Source organism: Corvus cornix, chromosome 4 (assembly GCF_000738735.6).
Source record: "Corvus cornix cornix isolate S_Up_H32 chromosome 4, ASM73873v5, whole genome shotgun sequence".
Taxonomy (NCBI): Eukaryota; Metazoa; Chordata; class Aves; order Passeriformes; family Corvidae; genus Corvus; species Corvus cornix.
The window spans coordinates 1,128,084-1,144,550 of record NC_046334.1 but is presented as its reverse complement, the minus strand read 5'-3'; the positions used below and the strand labels follow the sequence as shown (position 1 = coordinate 1,144,550).

Sequence of the window (16,467 nt, the reverse complement as noted above, 5' to 3'; positions counted from 1 at the left end):
GAGTCCTTTTTCACTTTCTGTGACAAATCACTCAGTTACCAACAGCTGTAGTTTACTGAACAATCATTTCTGTCTGTTCAGTATAACCTATCCTACTTCCTCGCTGGCTTTGGATCCAGTGGATGCTGAAGCTTAAAATTCCAGTTTCAAATGGATCAAAAATCTGAGATGTTGCTTCACTGAGACCAGTCCAATTGCACTTTCCCTTGTAAGGCCTTTCTTCCTGTTACAAAACCTTATCTTAACCTTACGATGCAGTATCGAAGCTTCTCAAAGGGTTAGTTCAGGTATTTCAAAGATTAAAATAAATTTACAGAAGACAAATGTCTATAATTTATACATTTTTGACTCATACTATGCCCTCATCTTAAATTCAGGAGAAGTATTATCTCAGAGAAGAAAATAGTAAACTAAGGCAAAAATTGAGCTGTATTAGAGCAGAAAATATCAGGATTGCTGGGGACCTGGAGATCCTGAGATCACAAGACAAACGGCTGAAAGAAAAACTATTCTAAGATGGAGACAGCCCTTGATAAGGTAATTTAAGGAAACCCTCAGTTTCTCTACAGTCACCTGGGAAGAGAAGGGTTGGATTTAATATGTTCTTTTCGCATGTGCTGTAAGATCCTCACCTGAAGAGTTTTTTATTGGTAAAAAGCTTCTATTTTCATTAAGAGAATTCTTGATTTATTCCTTAGTAGTAGCTCTGGGAAATCTAAACTGCAGGGAATTTAAAGTAAATGTATTGTACAGGCTGTAGAACCTTCTGCTGACTCTGGGCACAGCTGCTTTCTTTATTCTTCCATATGAGGGAATTTTTAAAGAGCATGGTGCTGTCTCATTTGCCTTTTAGTTTTTTTAGGTGACGTTTCTGATGCTGGCATACCTGACCCCTAAGGTTAGGTCTGGTCTGACTGGCACAGAAATCCCAGATGCCCTGCAGGTAAGCTGCTGCTGTTCCAGAAAGAAGAGTCCTCTCACGATTCCAACTTGGCAGGATGTAAATTTCTATGTGAGGTGTCATTCTCAAATTTCTTTAAAAAATGACAAAAGACTTGTGATACCTCCTGCCAAGTGTAGCATTTCTGACTTTACGTCTTTGTCACTGGAAGCTTACCTTTCTTGTAGTGTATAGATATTCTCGCCCCTTTCCAGAGTAAATTTTTTAAGGAAGAAAAAGTATAGTTTTGTCTCAGTTGCATCTTCTAATCCCAGAGGTGTTCAGTAGGTCTGGGACTGGCCCTGGAAGGATATTATCCCTTCTGGGACATTCTGGTGTGCGTGTTATGGCTGCCAGGGTTGTATAACCAGCTGCTTTTGTGAGCCTGTCAGCAAAGGCATCCTGCAGTATTTCTGTGCTGATAGCAGGAGAAACACAGCATCCCCGTGTGCACCTTGTTTCTTTATCCAAGAGAGGACAGGGAAGAGAGTAATCCACAGGAAGTTAGCACAACTCACTGATGCCCCTTCTGTGCTCTGTTGCAGGCATCCCTGCAGTTTGCGGAGTGCCAGTGCATCATCCAGTGCCAGGAGCAGGAAGCCATGCGCTGCAGGCTGCAGCACACCTTGGATGTGAGAGTGAGTACTCTCCTGAGAAGCACGGGCCTAACCTTAGGTGCATTTGCTTTGGGGCCTGACTTTAGGTGTAGCACTCTTTAGTGAAAAAAACTCTGACAAGTCTGTGTTCTGGAACCCTTTTCTGTGTGGAATTCCTCAGTGCTGCCCATGTCCGTAATTCCAGGTTTTTGAAGTGCTATGTACAGTAAGGACAACAAAACAATAGACTGAGTACAATCCCTGTCTTTACTATTGAGATGAATAGAGGATGTTTTTAACTTCTGCCTTATTTATAACCAGGGACTATTCAGGCTGCAGTGAGACTACTGCTCTAAATGAATGGTACCTTGGGAACTGCAGTTTTATCATAAAAAAATATCATCAGTTTTACTGACCCACCCCAGTTGCTGGCTTTGAAAGAGGAGCAAAGTGCTATATTCAAAATACAACTCTACATAAGCAATACAAAAAGTGCTTCAGAGGAAGAATGACCAAGATGGGGAGCTTTTCTTGTTTTTCCTCAGGAGCTGCAGGGCCCAGGCTACTCCTCAGCTTCTGCTTCAGGGAAGCTGCGGCACCTTGTGCCTCTGTCCCACCTACACTCGGCTTTCCAGCCAGCTGCCCTGCACCTGCCCAGCTCTGCCCCTCAGGTGAGTGCCTGCCTCGCCATGGGAAGCCAGCACGTCCCGAACAGTAAAAATAACATGGGCTTCCTACATGGGAGAGCATCTGCTCAGCAGTGCCCAAGAGCAAATTCCTAACACCAAAGATGAAATGATTTTCTGTAGCTTCACATGTGCCTTGCAGATTTTTTTTGTCTGTGTAAAAAACAATGGGACAATTAAAAAATCCTATAGATTGTGCTAAGAGTTTATTTTACCAAAGATGAAATGACTTTCTGTAGCTTCACATGTGCCTTGCAGATTTTTTTTTGTGTGTGTAAAAAACAATGGGACAATTAAAAAATCCTATAGATTGTGCTAAGAGTTTATTTTACCTCTACCACCAATAACATTTCTGAACTATTAAATTTGAAGGTACTGATCTGTTAGCAGTTTGGTTTTCACTCTTTTTTTTTTTTGCTGTAAATCACATTTGACAGTGAAAATAGATTTGTACATAGTTCCTGATACATTTAATCATCTGCTTGATATTTAGATCTTTTTCCAAGCTGGCCATCATTGATTTTGATCTGGTTTATCCACATCATTGTTCTTCCCTTTGGTTTTGGACATCTACATTTAGATTTAAATAAAATTCTAGTGTTGTTCTCATTTTTCATGAAAGAAAATATCAACTCTAATCTCCCATTAAAAAAAAAAAGTCTTTAGCTGTTTTCTTTATAGATTTTATATAAATCTTCAGAAGTGACCTGATGTATCTCCCTGGTATTTTCATCACTTTTAAGCTCAAAATCTGTAGGAGGTTACAAGTTAGTGCAGGCATTTTTCAGGAGTATTTTCTGGTTTACTTCCTGATGTGGTGGCAAACATTTACATCAAGGAACAAAGGATAGTTAGTTCTGTGAAATCCCTGCAGCATCAGGCACTCCCATTCTCTTTTCTCTGAGTTAATCAATTTATACTTCTGAAGATAAAGAAGGAGAAAGGACTGATTTTTAATTTAGTACCACAGTGAGGACCCAACAGGTTGCAGGAGCACTTGAATCAAAGTCTACTTTAATCTTCTTCGTTCCTGCATCATTAGTTATTGTACGAAATGAAGCAGCTCCAACGCTTGAGACAGACTCTACCTGGGTGATAGTCTGGTTTCCTAGCTGGAATGTGGGAAAGGAGAATTTGGTCTGACTCCGTATCACTTTGACCCATTATGAAGCTGAGGATTTGTTCCCCATATAAGCCCTGCTGAAACCACTGTGTTGCCATTGAAAATTACCTTTTTTTTGGTTTTTTTTCAATGAAAATCAGGTAGCAAAATGTTTCCAACCAGTTCCATCCCCAGATGGAGCAAAGGTCAGTGGGAGCAGTGCTTCGAGCATGTGAAATGCTGAAAAATCCAGTTTCACTGAAAGAAAGGGTTCTTTGAACCAGGCCTTTGCCTCAAGTCCTGAGCAGTAAAATGAGAATAATATTGCACTTCATCTCTGCGGTGGCTGTGGCAGTAAAGGGGTTTGTATCTGCAGACAGCTCAGCTGCTCTAGGAAGGAGTGCCTGGAAAACACCCCTAAGTGCTCCTGTGTCTCCCTTCAGCTCTGTGTCTGTGCCCTCTACAGCAATACCTGGGGTCACAGGTTAAAAGGGACAAAACAAGAGTAAAGGGGGGAAAAGTATGTGCATTTGGATGAGTTGAGGTAAGAATTGACAATAGAGTGCCTTTGTAAATATTTTTAACTGAATTATTTCATTTCAGATGCCTTCCAAGGACATTTTGAAGGAAGAACCATTGCAGGATATAAAGAGGATTCTTCAAGAATTAACAAGTTCAGACAGTGACATTTCCTCTGTGGATCTCAGCAGCAATGGTAGGAGACAATCTCCCATAACAACCATAAGGAATGCAGTGTAAGAATAATAGATTTATTTCTGTTGTGTGCTGTGTACTTATAGTGCCCTCTGAAACTGGGATCTGGCTCCTGATGTGTTTCAGGAGCAGAGTGGGACGTGGTTTTGCAAGAAGGTTGGGTTTATATGTAACCTTGAGATAATCTGGAAGCTTCCAAAGCTTCTGTTGTTTGCCAGGTTCCTCAGATGTTTTAGGTGGTAGGGAAATAGAAGGTGCCCACAACATTTGCCTTTAGTGCTTGCTTTTATTTTTGTTCAGAACTGCTTTCTTCTTTTCCTGCCATATGTAAATATCCAAATGCAGGAAATTTTTTTTCTTGCCAAACACATGATAATGACAGTGGAGTTGAAAAATTCAATACAGCACAAATTCTGATGCTTCTAATCCAGAACTTAAGGATAATTCATAAAGGAAAATGTAATTCATGAATTTTGATTAGGATTAAATCAAAACTGCAGCTGGGGAGGCTGCTACTTGCAAGCATGGTGGAAAAGCACATTTTAGGACAGTGAGAAGTGCTTTCACTTAGCTGAGTAGCCTGCTTCTTACAGTACTCATTTGAGGTTCTGTTTCTAAGGCTTTTTTAATACAGCCCCAGTCCTGCACTTGTTTGTATTGTTTTATTCATAATGCTAAGAGCTTCCTGGGAATTATAAAACAAAGCTGTCGTGTTACTTTCATCCCTCTAAGAAAGAGCTCCAAAACATATTTGCATTGTTTGCTTTTAATTTCTGTGTGTAAGACCTGGAGACTCCATATGAGAGCTTCACATTCTCACTGTGGATGCTGGCTAGCATGACCAAACTTTAGCATAATTCTTCCAGAATGCAGGTTTTGCCCTCATTTTGCTTTCAGGGGTCCTGCCTGCTCACGTCCTGCAGATCTTCAGTCCCAAGATGTTTCCCTGCTCTTTACATCCCTTGGTAAGTTTTCACTGGCAGCATTGATGTCAAACTGGAACATTACAGAATATTACAAAAAATATAGTCCCAATGCAGTATCTTTTCCTAGGAATTTACTCAAATACCTGTTAGCAGGTGCTGTTACCAAGTCTCTAGTGCACTTGCTGCAAAATCTGTATCTTGTTGCAAAGCAGCTCCCTGCAGGCTGATACCCGCACACCCAAAATGGATAACTTCCATGTTACTTGTGTAATTAGCATGAATAGCACTGTCACATTTTTGGAGCCCAAATTTAGGCTCTTGAGTTCTTTATCTGGATATTTGGATGCGGATGTGCTTTTGAGAGGAATCAACAAATGCTGTTGGTTTCCTTCCAGGTACTGGATGGTCAGTACCTTTTAAACTGTGGTGACATGAATTTTGTAATCTAAACAGAAGTACAAGGATGTGGCTTTGAGAAGGAGAGTTTGAAGATATGAGTCTTAACCACCTTTTCTTTTCTTGCCCATAGATTATCCATTCTGTGAAAATTGCCTGCAGACACTGATATTGTTCCCTGTGTAGAATTTAAGCCACCGTGCTTCAGAGATAGGCTCTGTTTATTGTGAGGAGTAACTACTCTGGGTACTCTTTTTGTACCTGTGAGTATTCAAGAAAATCAGCCTTCTAGCAAACCAACTGCAGCATCCAGGGATTTTCCTAGTATCCAAAACAGCTGCAAGTAGGGCTTTTTTACATAGAAGACTGGAAGTAGCTCAGCATGGGGCGTTTGTAATGGACAGGGAGTCTTGGGTTGTGAGCAGCCATGATATTCCCTGTTTGGGAAGTAAACATGGAACAGAGAAGAGAAAAAAAGACATTTTCACATGCCAGTGACTTCAATAGAATCAAGCATGTTTGGTAAGGAGGCTTTAGTCTCCTGCTTGCAGGGGGATCCCTCCTCAGGTGTGTGCTCACTACTCTTTGCTTGGACATCTCCTAGGAAACTCACCCGTCTGCTCAGCAGCACCTCGTTACACGTCCTCCCCCCGGCAAGTCTCTCAGGAGGGCAGATACAGAGCAAGATCTCCAGTACATTTCCTCTTAACTACTCCACCTGATGACCTTGCAGCTGGCCCTGCTGCCTCACCAGAGCACAGCCCAGCCTCAGGGAAGGTTGGCTTTCTGGAGGGAGCACTCACAGCCCCACAAATAGGTATGTCCAGTCCCATTTCCTGATCCAAAGTGCTTGGCTGGGTCTCTTCCCAGCCAGTGCCTTCACCCTGTCTCAGTTCTGTTCAAGCAGAAGGTTTATTCTGTGATAAATGAATTGTGAGTAAAGCACAGCAGCTAATTGATGTATTATGCAGTGAGAAGATAAATTCCACGCACCACTAATTTTAAGGCCTGGTCAATTGCCTTATTGAGGTTAAGAGATTGTAAGGATGCTTGACATCAATATCCACAGTAACAAATACTTGTAGTAGCTGTTGTGGTTCCTGTAACACATTTAGTAAAGTGCTGGGTTTTACTGAGAATGTTGGTGTAGATTTTATTTCCTTAGAACTTCAGTTTAAAGGGAATGTTTAGGTAATTTATAATGGCCTTTTTTATTATTGTTGATGATGATATTATTATTTTTTTTCCCTAGCTTCTCAGTCCAGGGAAACTAGTAAGCCCACACCAAAGAGTCTACAGAACAAGATGGAAAGCCTGCAAAACCTGGTGGAGTCGTTACAGATAAAAAAAAAAGGTGCCAGAATTTACTAGAACTATTCCTGTTTTGTTGTAAAAACACACACTCTCCAGAAACTGTTCTTGGTACCTGGCAAAGCACGAGCTGTGCTTTTACTAGCACACACTAGTTTTACTAGCAGTACCCACTTCTCCATTATCCTGCTCCCGGGAGGGTAATTAGATTAACTCCACAATGCCCCTTAACTCTAATAAGCTTCAAGATCCTTAACATGTCAAACATGGCAGCTGCTCAGAGGTGTCCTCGTGTGCTGTCATGGCCAATTATAGGAAATTTTTAACAAGCCAATGGCACTTTCATGGAAACTGCAAGATTTCCAAAACTTTAGCTGCATGAGCTCCTGGGATGGCAGGATGCCAAATGAGATGGGATTTCTTTTCTCTGCACTTTTTTTTATTGCATATTCCAGTTTCTTCCCCTTTGCCCCTTTAAGTCTGATTGCACATACTTGGGAAATTATTATATCCCCTCATCACACAGTGCATTTGTGTCAGGGACATACAAGTGACCTGATGTAGGTAAAACTAATCAAGTTATTTATATAAGTCAAAGGTAAGTGTTCTCGTTTTTGTTCTTTGCCACCACTAATATCCTCAGTGGTTTTTCTATATTCACATAAAGAATTGCAAACTAAAGCTGCATCTGTAAGGGTTTGGTAGGTACAGCCTAACTTGTTATGGGAGGACTTGATGAAGCTTCAGAGGCCTCAGCATTTTGAACATAAGGTGGTGTTCAGCTAATCCATTCTTCTGCTGTTTTCAGCCACGTCACCGATGATCAGAACTCAGGAGGCAAAGACAAAGAAGTCCAAGGAAAAGGAGAGAAAGCTGTGCAAGTGAAGGCGCTGTATGCGTTAGTGATTGCATTCATGTAGGTACATTGTGTTTAGAATATGTTACGTTTTTAAGGATTAGTAATAAAAGCCCTCACAGTTTTTTAACTCTTGTTTATAGCTCTTATTTTAAATGAGCAGGAAGTACGGAGGAGTAGAAAGGGACCTTAAAAAGCATCCAGTCCCACCCCCTGCCACGAGCAGGGACACCTTCCACTACCCCGGGTTGCTCTAAGCCCTGTCCAACTTGGCCTTGGACACTTCCAGGAATGGGGCAGCCACAGTTTCTCTGGGCAACCTGTGCCAGGCCTCACCACCCTCACAGGGAAGAATTTCTCCCTATATCTAAGCTAAAGTCTTCCTCTTTAAGTTTGAATTCCATACTGTACCTACCATGTACATTCCTACTGTACCTTCATTTAAGCAGAATGGGCTCATCAAACTTTAGTTCGAGTCTTGTGTGGGGAGAAGAAATTAGTGAGTTACTCCTAAGCTGTCCTCAGTTATTGCCAAGAGTATTTTAATTCAAGGAACTTTTTTAGATTTCCTGATAATTTTTTCCGCAGTTTCTGATAGTTTTCGCAACAAGCTCAGTAGAAATATTAATAAAAGCATCTCCCCTTTCCTAGGAATCGGTTGCATTGAAAATGAAAGGATTGGTTTAGATGGTTCATGTATCACAGTTTGGACTTGCCACGTGTGTTGGACAAATCTACCAAAATTTTCTTAAGAGGAGAGTCAGGTGTAGAGCATAAGAGCCCCTGGGAAAGGTCACCAGTAAGTGCACTCCCAGTTGTGATAAGGAGCAAAGCTAAAAAGAATTTCTGAAGCTGCCGCCCTGTCCCAAGGGCAGTGAGCAGGTGGAGGGGTCAGAGAGCCAGAGGGAAGGGAGGGACATCTGCCAATCCAAAACAGCAGCTTAACATCCTTCTGCTGGAATCCAGCAGAGTTGGGGACAGGTCTGGGCTTCCCCCCTGCCACCAGCAGCAGGCAAGGAGCAGGCTCGTAGACATATGAGCTTTAGAGCAGCTGAATGCATGCTGGCCTCTGCAGCCCTGACAGCACTTGTTATTCCATGTCATGCAGGTGGATGGCACAGGAGGACTGCTAGGCCAAGCTTGCCCACAGCAAGGACACCCCAGATGGCAGCCAACCCCCCAGAGAGAAAACCTAATACCAGGCCAATATGTGAAGAGACTCCGAAAGGGTGAGTTCAACTCCCAGACAGAACGTGGGATGGGCATGGGTTTTGTGAAACAAACAAGCTGCAGTGAAGGTTTTTGTAGGAGACTTTAAAATGCTTTATGCCCAGTCCCCTCAGGCTGCTTGCACAGCTCACCATCCAGCTGCAGCATTCAACATCTTGTGCACCAAACTACTTCACAAAAAGGAATAGTTTGTGTTTCACCTAAAAGTAATCAAATTGTCTCATTTGTCCCAAGTTTGTTGTCAGGGGTATGAGCAGGTGAACTTTAGAGGTAGCTCTGTGGTTGCAGGCTTTGCCAAGCTGTGAGTGAGACAATTTGTTGTTTGCTTGGAGATCTCAGCCACTGGCTGTTAGATCCATGCAGGAATGTCAACAGTAAGTTGTTTGTCATATTTCACTTCACTGGTCTCACAGCCAGGACCTTGTATTAGACAGCTATCAGCCATTCCAGCAGCATCTTTTTCATGCAGCAAAACAACTTTGTTTAAATCTACCTTCACCTTTTAGCAAATAGATTGTTCAATAATGAGAAAACACCCCTGTCAACCTGGAGAAAATACTGATAGGTTCCTCCAGAAAAGCTGAAAGCCAGATTTCTTTCTTTCACCATACCTGAACCATTTAGTTTACATAGCATAGGTCCTGCTGGGCAAGCAGTGATGTGAATGGCATAATAATTTAGAGTTGGGTGCAGATCTTTGTAGAAACTGCAGCCAATCATTCAGCAAGATGATAGAATCATGAGGACTGTGAGTTGTCTGTGGGATCAAAGCGCACGGTGTTTAATAAAAAAAAAAATTGTTCTCAATTTGAAAGGCTTCTCAGGGTTGGTCTGTTTGACATGTTCACCATTGCATTAGAGGATCTATTCTAGCATAGGTTAAGTAGCTTTCTGGTGAATAACTTAATCTAATAGCACAGTTAATCTCCTCAGCCAAGCCTCAAACGTGTGTATAAATACGCTCAGGCAGCAGCAGCTGTGTGACAAGTGCTTTTTAAGTTGACAGTATCTCACTATTTGAAGAGCTTGCATTAGAGGGGAAGAGATTTGTAATCACCTTGAAATGAAATGTTTTGCTTTGTCTTTAGGGATTTCTGAAGTTCATCTTCTATTGCAGCTGTGTATTAGGTATAGTGGCCACTTCGGTTTATTGTTAGAAAAGACAAGTGCAAAGAATGCAACTGAGGTTGTTTTACTTGATAAAAATCAAAATTCCAACTTGCCCGTGCAGTTGTTCCTTGGCCTTAGTCTCTCTCCCTCTTCACTGTCCCCTCAATACCCACTCCCCCAGGACTTCCTTGAGCTATTTTGTGGCTAGGTCTGCAGGCGCAGGCAGCCCAACCCACTCTCATTGAACAGCTGGTATCAAAGTCCCAGTAAGAACATGTTCTACACTTGTTCTTTCCAGCAGCTCTAGCATTGTCCCACCACCTGGATGCCCATTAACCCACCAGATGCATGAGATCAGCCTCTGAAGCTCATCTTCCAGTCTTTCACCAAAGCCATTCTATTTCACACATTCAGACTGCTCCACCACACAGAGCAGGAAGGAATTAGCAAAGGTGTTTAGATCAGTGATGTGCTTTTTGAGGTAAATCTTCCAAATCCAAGTGCTCATTTGTATACTTGCAGATCTCCTAAAAACTCTGCTCTCCCAGACCAAGCTCACTCTAGGGAAGGGCTAGTTGCAGGCCAGAGCTTGGTTCAGCATTATGGAAAGAGAAGCTTGCTCAAGTGGCAGCATGTATTTGTACCCAGAAGTATGAAAAGCAGGGAAGCAGAGTAGCTTTCTGCTTCTATCATATAAAAATACCATCTGGAAGTATTCTACTTCATCTGGCTTACTAGAAGGCCACAACTTAAAATAAATTCAAACTGAAGAGCCTGGTCTAAAAAAATAATTACAAGTTTAAGCTAAGTATTTGCTAACAATACTCTGGTATTATTCCTCAGTAGGCAGAATATGCTTCCTGACTCTGTTCCAGCCAGAACCCTATTCCCTGGCCATTACAGCAGTCCAGGCTTTTTTTAAAGCCTGCTCCCACCCTGACAAAGTAATTCATTAAGCCAGGACAGTCCTTTCTGACCTTTGCTCTCCCCTCAGCAGGAGAGGAGCTGTCTGCCAAGCCTTTCATTTGAGCCGAGGTGATTGCTGGACAGTATGGGGTAGCAAAGGAACTATTTTGGGGTTCAACCTTTTGTTACTCCCAAGAGTGAGGGCCACTTCTCAGCAGTTCCTTAGCACTAAGATTTCAGGTCAAGTGGCTCACTTGGATCAAAGTTACCAAAATGAGTGAGGTCACTGGTCAACTGGTAATGAACTGTCAATCTGAAAACATTTATTGTTTACTTAATACATTACATAAATTACAACACTTAAGTTCCTGTTACAGTGTTGGTAGCCACACCTCCCAGTACGCTTCCCAAGCCCAAGCAGTTGCTACCAAGATGCATCCCATAGCCCCGCTCAAAGTAACACTAACTCAAGTCCAGGGTCCAGATCCACCTGGACAGGCAGGTGCTTGGAATGCTGCTCATGCCTTCTTAGCCTACCTTGTGTCTCTTCAGCACGCACTCGAAGTTGATTTTTCAGGTTGCCAAAAGATTTCCTAAAGGGGGAGGGCAGAGATCTGCTGCTCATGTGGTTTGATATGGGATTTCCAGAGCTCTGCACTTGAGAGGGTCTCCTAGAGAAGAAGGGGAGCCCTGCTGAGATTTAGGGGCTCGATGATTCACCTAGGCAGGTCTGCCATTAGATCAGCAGCTTCCACCTTCCCGTTAATGGTATCCCCACCACTGATGAACAATTTGATCTTCGTGTTCAGTCACTAGGGTCCTGTTACTGCACTCTTCCCAGCGTCTGACCTTCCCATTCTCCACCAAGATAAATTTCCACTCTACTCGGGTGTCCACGGGCAGACTGATGGATTCGGACCAGAAGCCATCCTTGTCGCACTTGAGGGGGACGTAGCTGTGCCACTGGCCCAGACACTCGTGGTCCCCCGTGACACCGATGAGCTGTGCGTCGGAGTGGGTGATGTAGTGCACACGGAAAGCCACGTGGATGTTCTGGAACATGGGGGGCACGGCTGCAACTCTCTTGGCTTTCGAGTCCCCATCACAGCAGTCTCCTTGTTCCCATTCTTTGCTGTCTGAGTCTTCCATGCTGCCATCCTTGCCATCCTCCCCTTCGACCAGATGCTCAGAAACAACTTCCCACTCTTCATGGTCCAAGTCCCTACTCTCAGCTGGCTGACATGGCTGCTCCTCACTTTTGTCCTTACAGTCGCCGTCAGAGGCTCCTGCCAAGTTCATCACGCACCATCCGTCACTCGCCTGTCCCACCTGGGCTACCAGTTCGCCTGCCTGGCTGCCGGCCATACCAGCTGGATGCTCCCCAGAGTCCATGACACTTTGCTTCGGGATCAGCTGCTCCAGCTCCACAGGTTCGCCCGGAACTGCACCGCTCGGGACATGGTTAAGCTCTTTCCTCGGAACAGCCGCAAGATCCTCTCCTGGCTTCGGAGGGCCGGCCGGGGCAGCAGCCGCCACCTCCCGCCGCACCGGCTCCCCGCCCGGCGCAGCATCCTCTGCAAGAGACATTTAGGGAGAACGGCAACGGGTTAAGCTGAGCGCCGGCAAACCCCAGTTCTCGCAGGCTCGGGCAGCCCGAGACACCCCGAGCATGGCCTCCCCATCCCGGTACCTGTGGCCGCCGCGCTCCCCGCCGGGGCCCCTGTCTGCCGGCCGCCGCCTCCTCGCCGCCCGCCTCGCCGCGCCCGTCGCTGCCGCCGTACCAGAGCCAGGCGACGACGGCGGCCAGCAGCCCCACGAGCAGCGCCGGCCACAGCCCCGCGCCCAGCCAGCCCCAGCCGCGGGGCTCGGCGGGCAGCGCGGCGGCGCCGGGCGGCCGCAGCACGGGCGGGCCGCGGTCACGGGCCATGGCCGGGCGCTTGCCAGCAGCGGGACCCCGCCGGAGCCGCCCCCCGGCGCCGCTTTAAGCCGGGCTCCGGATCGGGGGAGGAGCCGCCCCGGGCCGGGCGGGGCTGGGCTGAGCCGCGCCGTGGAGGCGGTGGAAGGAAGGGCAGGTCAGAAAAAACTCCCAAAGTCAGGGTGGAGAAAGTTTCGAGTCTTCACGCGTGCACGCACCTTTTCTGCCTTCTCTCAGAATTGTTAGGGGTTGCGAGGGACTTCTGGAGATGATCTAGTCCGAGCCCTCTGCCAAGGCAGGGTCACCCAGGGCACGTTTAATTCTAGCAGTGCTGGTGGGCTTAGATGCTTCAGCAGGGGTGTGCTGACAGGGATGGATTTGCTGGTATTTTTAATGCTTGTGCTGGTAAAAATCCTGTCCTGCTCTAGTATCTTTGAGAAATGAGATGAATTCACTACTGATTTTGTAACCTCTTCATCATACTCTAATGACTACAGCTGGATTCTTTAACATGGCCCTGCTTTCCTGGCTTCTATATTATGCTCAGGAAGCTTTTTGGACTACCAGGACTTCAGAGTCCATTAGTGCAGAGGATATTTGATGTTTATTTAAATTTACCTTTATTTTACTACTCTTGAAGTGATGATGTCAGACCTTACTTCAAAACTGAGAGGTTATACAGATAAGTCTTACTAGAAACCTGAGAAATTTAGTAAATGCACATTGGGGCTTTGTATTTTGAATTGGCAGTTCTGGAGTGACAAACTGTGAAAATGTTTATAACACCAAAGATTAACACCAGGGAAGGAGTGAGGGGAGGCGGTTCCACTCGGTTCTGATTGCTGCCTGTTTTTAATCCATTCTCTTTATCTGACCAAAGGTGTGCTCATGACTGGATCTCTAAAGCCCATGATGAGATTTTGCCCCCTATCTCATTAGAAAAGAAAATGGCTAAGTGGATGTCCCAATAAGTCTATTTCCAGTGTGTGAACTTCTTAATCTTTCCGTGTCAGAGCAGCTCTCCCTCAGCTTACCGGGACAGTAAATGTCAATCGAATTTATAGAAGCACAAGTGTGCAGCCTCCATGGGGCAGCTCCCTGGCTGACGTGGAGGAGGGTGGCAGTGCAGAGACACAGAATTCATGATCTAAATATCTTCCCTTTCTTTGCTTACCACAGTAGCTGAGGAACCATCTCCTCCAGCAAAGTGCTGAGCTGGTGCTTAAGTCAAAATATTTATTTTGGTACTTGGCTGTCTGGCATGTGTCCTGGCATGAGCTAAACGTGCACTGCTCACATCTCCTGCTCAGTGACACAGGGGAAGGAAAGACCTGAGTAGGCAGGATGTGCCTGGGCACTTTCTCAGGGACTGAGGGCTTGGGTGCACTCTCTTTTAGCTCTGTCAGTGCTTCAAGGTGCAGCTCAGCCTTGCTGCTTAAAACAGACCCTTGGCTGTAATGAGCTGTGCTAGCTACCGAAACTTTGCAGAGTAGGTGGTATTTTTGCAGTTTACTTATGTTCCTTTTTTCCTTCAAAACAGAACCGGTTCCCTGCTCTGTGCCTGTGCACCACCTTGCTGAGCTGGGATTGCCAGTTAGGGCACCTACACACTGCTGTTCTGTAAGTACTATGTGCACACTGCCATTTAAACTCCCCAGTCACTCCCTGGAGCAGAGCAGACACAACCCATTAATTATTGTAGCATTACACTAAAAGGGCAGCCTTCTGCCTGCCCTCAGCACAGATGGAGGGGTAGTGTTTGGAGCTGCTAACCCCACATTTCTTTCCTTAAACGTATTTGATAAAACAGCTTAGGAAGGAAGAGACATCAAGCAAACACAGCCTAGCAGAGACTATTGCAGGAATCCTTAAGGAAGACTTTATTTTGAAGATACAGAAATGCACAGCATGAAAGGCAGGGTGCTGCTTTAATGAGTAGAGCAGAGGTCTCCCCTGCTTCTGTTCATCTCCATGCTCATTCAGGCCTCTTCTGGTGCCAGACTTTTTCATCCAGTACCTGCAGAAGAAACTAAAGCAAAGCACCCCAATTGCTGTGAGTGCTCAGGGTGACTGTTGTTACCACAAATCTATTTGGATCATTAGAAAAAGAGGAAGTCACAAAGTTTGTGACAAAGACACAAGCTTGCTGCACAGCCAGGCAGGGAAAGACAGCTCAGTAAGCCACTTTCCCAGATGAGTCCTGCATAGTCCCCAGAGGACCTTTCCCTTTCAGAGGCAGCGTGGATTTGTGTGGATGTAGTGAGTGGTACTCGTGCCTGTAACAGTGATTGCCTCTTCAGGCAGCAGCTGAGTTGTTTGCTTTGCAACTCCTCTTAGGATGCCTAGAATTTATTTGCTATCTCCTGTTTTTTTGAAACAAGGGTCTGGGTGAATACTAAGGTGAAACTCCCGAATTGGTGATTGCTTACCAGGTGTTAGAAGCACAGATGGTGCACAGGGGGGAACTGAGAAGGGTCACTGAGGGCTGAGGTTCCTGTTCTGAAGCAAATGCATGGACCATTGTGGACAGTAACATCCCTTTGGAGGCTTTGGTTCCATCTCCTCTAGGAATTCTTGAAGTGCTCACATCCTGTAGAACTTGGAGACCTCTGTCTCCTAAGAGGATTTCCAAAGCAGATAAACAGAAATGCTCCAAACCGTAACTGAGATTTTTTTTTTTTTAAAGCTTTCATCGGAACCAAGCAAGGTGTCTTTACAATAGAGGGAAAAGGAAACAAATTCTTCAAGTCTCAGGGACGCAATTCTGTTTCTAATTAATTCGGGACTTCAGTTTGTTCTCGCAGTCATTACTGATGTGGCGTTAGTTTGGAGAGCAGTGTTCTTGTGAGCAAGGCTCCATTGCACCATTGTTTGCTCAGCAAGTGGGAGAGCATTGGGAAAGTGGGAGAGTATTTGGAAAAGCCACACGTGACTTTGCTGAATTCCCAGCTGGCTGGCCCAAGATCAGGAGCCTCAAGCCTCATGCCTTTGCACATTGCAGAACCAAAACCAAAACAGGAGGGCAGATATTTACTCTCCCAGCTCTGTGGCCAAGGCAGCAGCCAGAGCTGTTGTTGGGAAGCGCAGCCCATGGGCAGAGTGTCTCAGAGGAACTCTGTTATTCCTTCAGCTGTGCCATCTAGTGTGGTGACGGGGAATCTCCAGTGAGAAATGCCGTGCTCGGCGCAACCCGTGTGCTCCTGTCCCGCTGTGCTGGCTCTGACAGAGGCAGCTGGGGGTGTATTTAGGGAGCTCCTGTGAGCCTGGCCACTGTCTCATCCCCGGGAGAGAATGCTTTTAAAGCCTTGTGTGTGTACGGTGCTTCCTGCAGTTCTGCGACAGAACAAAATGGAAATGTGAGTAAGTAAGAAATACAAATCCGGGAGCCCTGTTACTCCCTGTGGCTGTGCTGTGGGGGCAGCTAGAAGTGCCACAGGCAGCTCTATTGCTGGAACAGATGCCAAGTGCTGGTGCTGCAGCAATGTGCTTTGGGAGTTACCCCTTGCAGCTACTGCACGGTATAACCATGTTCAGCACCACTGATCCTTTCAGTGTGAAGAATTCCTATTCTAGTTTAACTGGAAATGGTCAGGTGTTAAAAGGAGATGGGAAACGGAACAATGTCACATCCCCTTTTCCTGTCTTAACCCTAACCCACAGAGCTTTGGCTAAAGTAGCCTCCCTAGGAGCCAGGTTAAAATCTAAAATTCAGGACTCCGATGCCCTGGAGATTTTCCAGGTATTTGTTTGACACTTTCTGTGTTGGATCCCCACCCAAG

The 16,467-nt window shown here is 45.3% G+C and overlaps 2 protein-coding genes across 2 annotated transcripts in view; one reads left to right on the top strand and one right to left on the bottom strand.

Annotated features, from left to right (window-relative positions):
- Positions 1 to 16,467, top strand: part of CCDC158 (coiled-coil domain containing 158) — a 34,900-nt gene that overhangs the window by 9,959 nt on the left and 8,474 nt on the right. Inside the window, 11 exon segments of the mRNA XM_039550456.1 lie at positions 378 to 509; positions 511 to 537; positions 1,486 to 1,578; positions 2,082 to 2,207; positions 3,928 to 4,079; positions 4,936 to 5,003; positions 5,965 to 6,177; positions 6,613 to 6,714; positions 7,480 to 7,587; positions 8,636 to 8,756; positions 14,229 to 14,308. Coding sequence (XP_039406390.1) covers positions 378 to 509; positions 511 to 537; positions 1,486 to 1,578; positions 2,082 to 2,207; positions 3,928 to 4,079; positions 4,936 to 5,003; positions 5,965 to 6,177; positions 6,613 to 6,714; positions 7,480 to 7,556 — 990 coding nt within the window. The 3' untranslated portion in view covers positions 7,557 to 7,587; positions 8,636 to 8,756; positions 14,229 to 14,308.
- On the bottom strand, positions 11,072 to 12,700 carry STBD1 (starch binding domain 1). The gene is made up of 2 exons (XM_039550458.1): positions 12,464 to 12,700; positions 11,072 to 12,345 (listed from the first exon to the last, which is right to left on the bottom strand). The coding sequence occupies exons 1-2, from the start codon at positions 12,698 to 12,700 to the stop codon at positions 11,536 to 11,538; spliced, it is 1,047 nt and encodes a 348-aa protein (XP_039406392.1). The 3' UTR covers positions 11,072 to 11,535.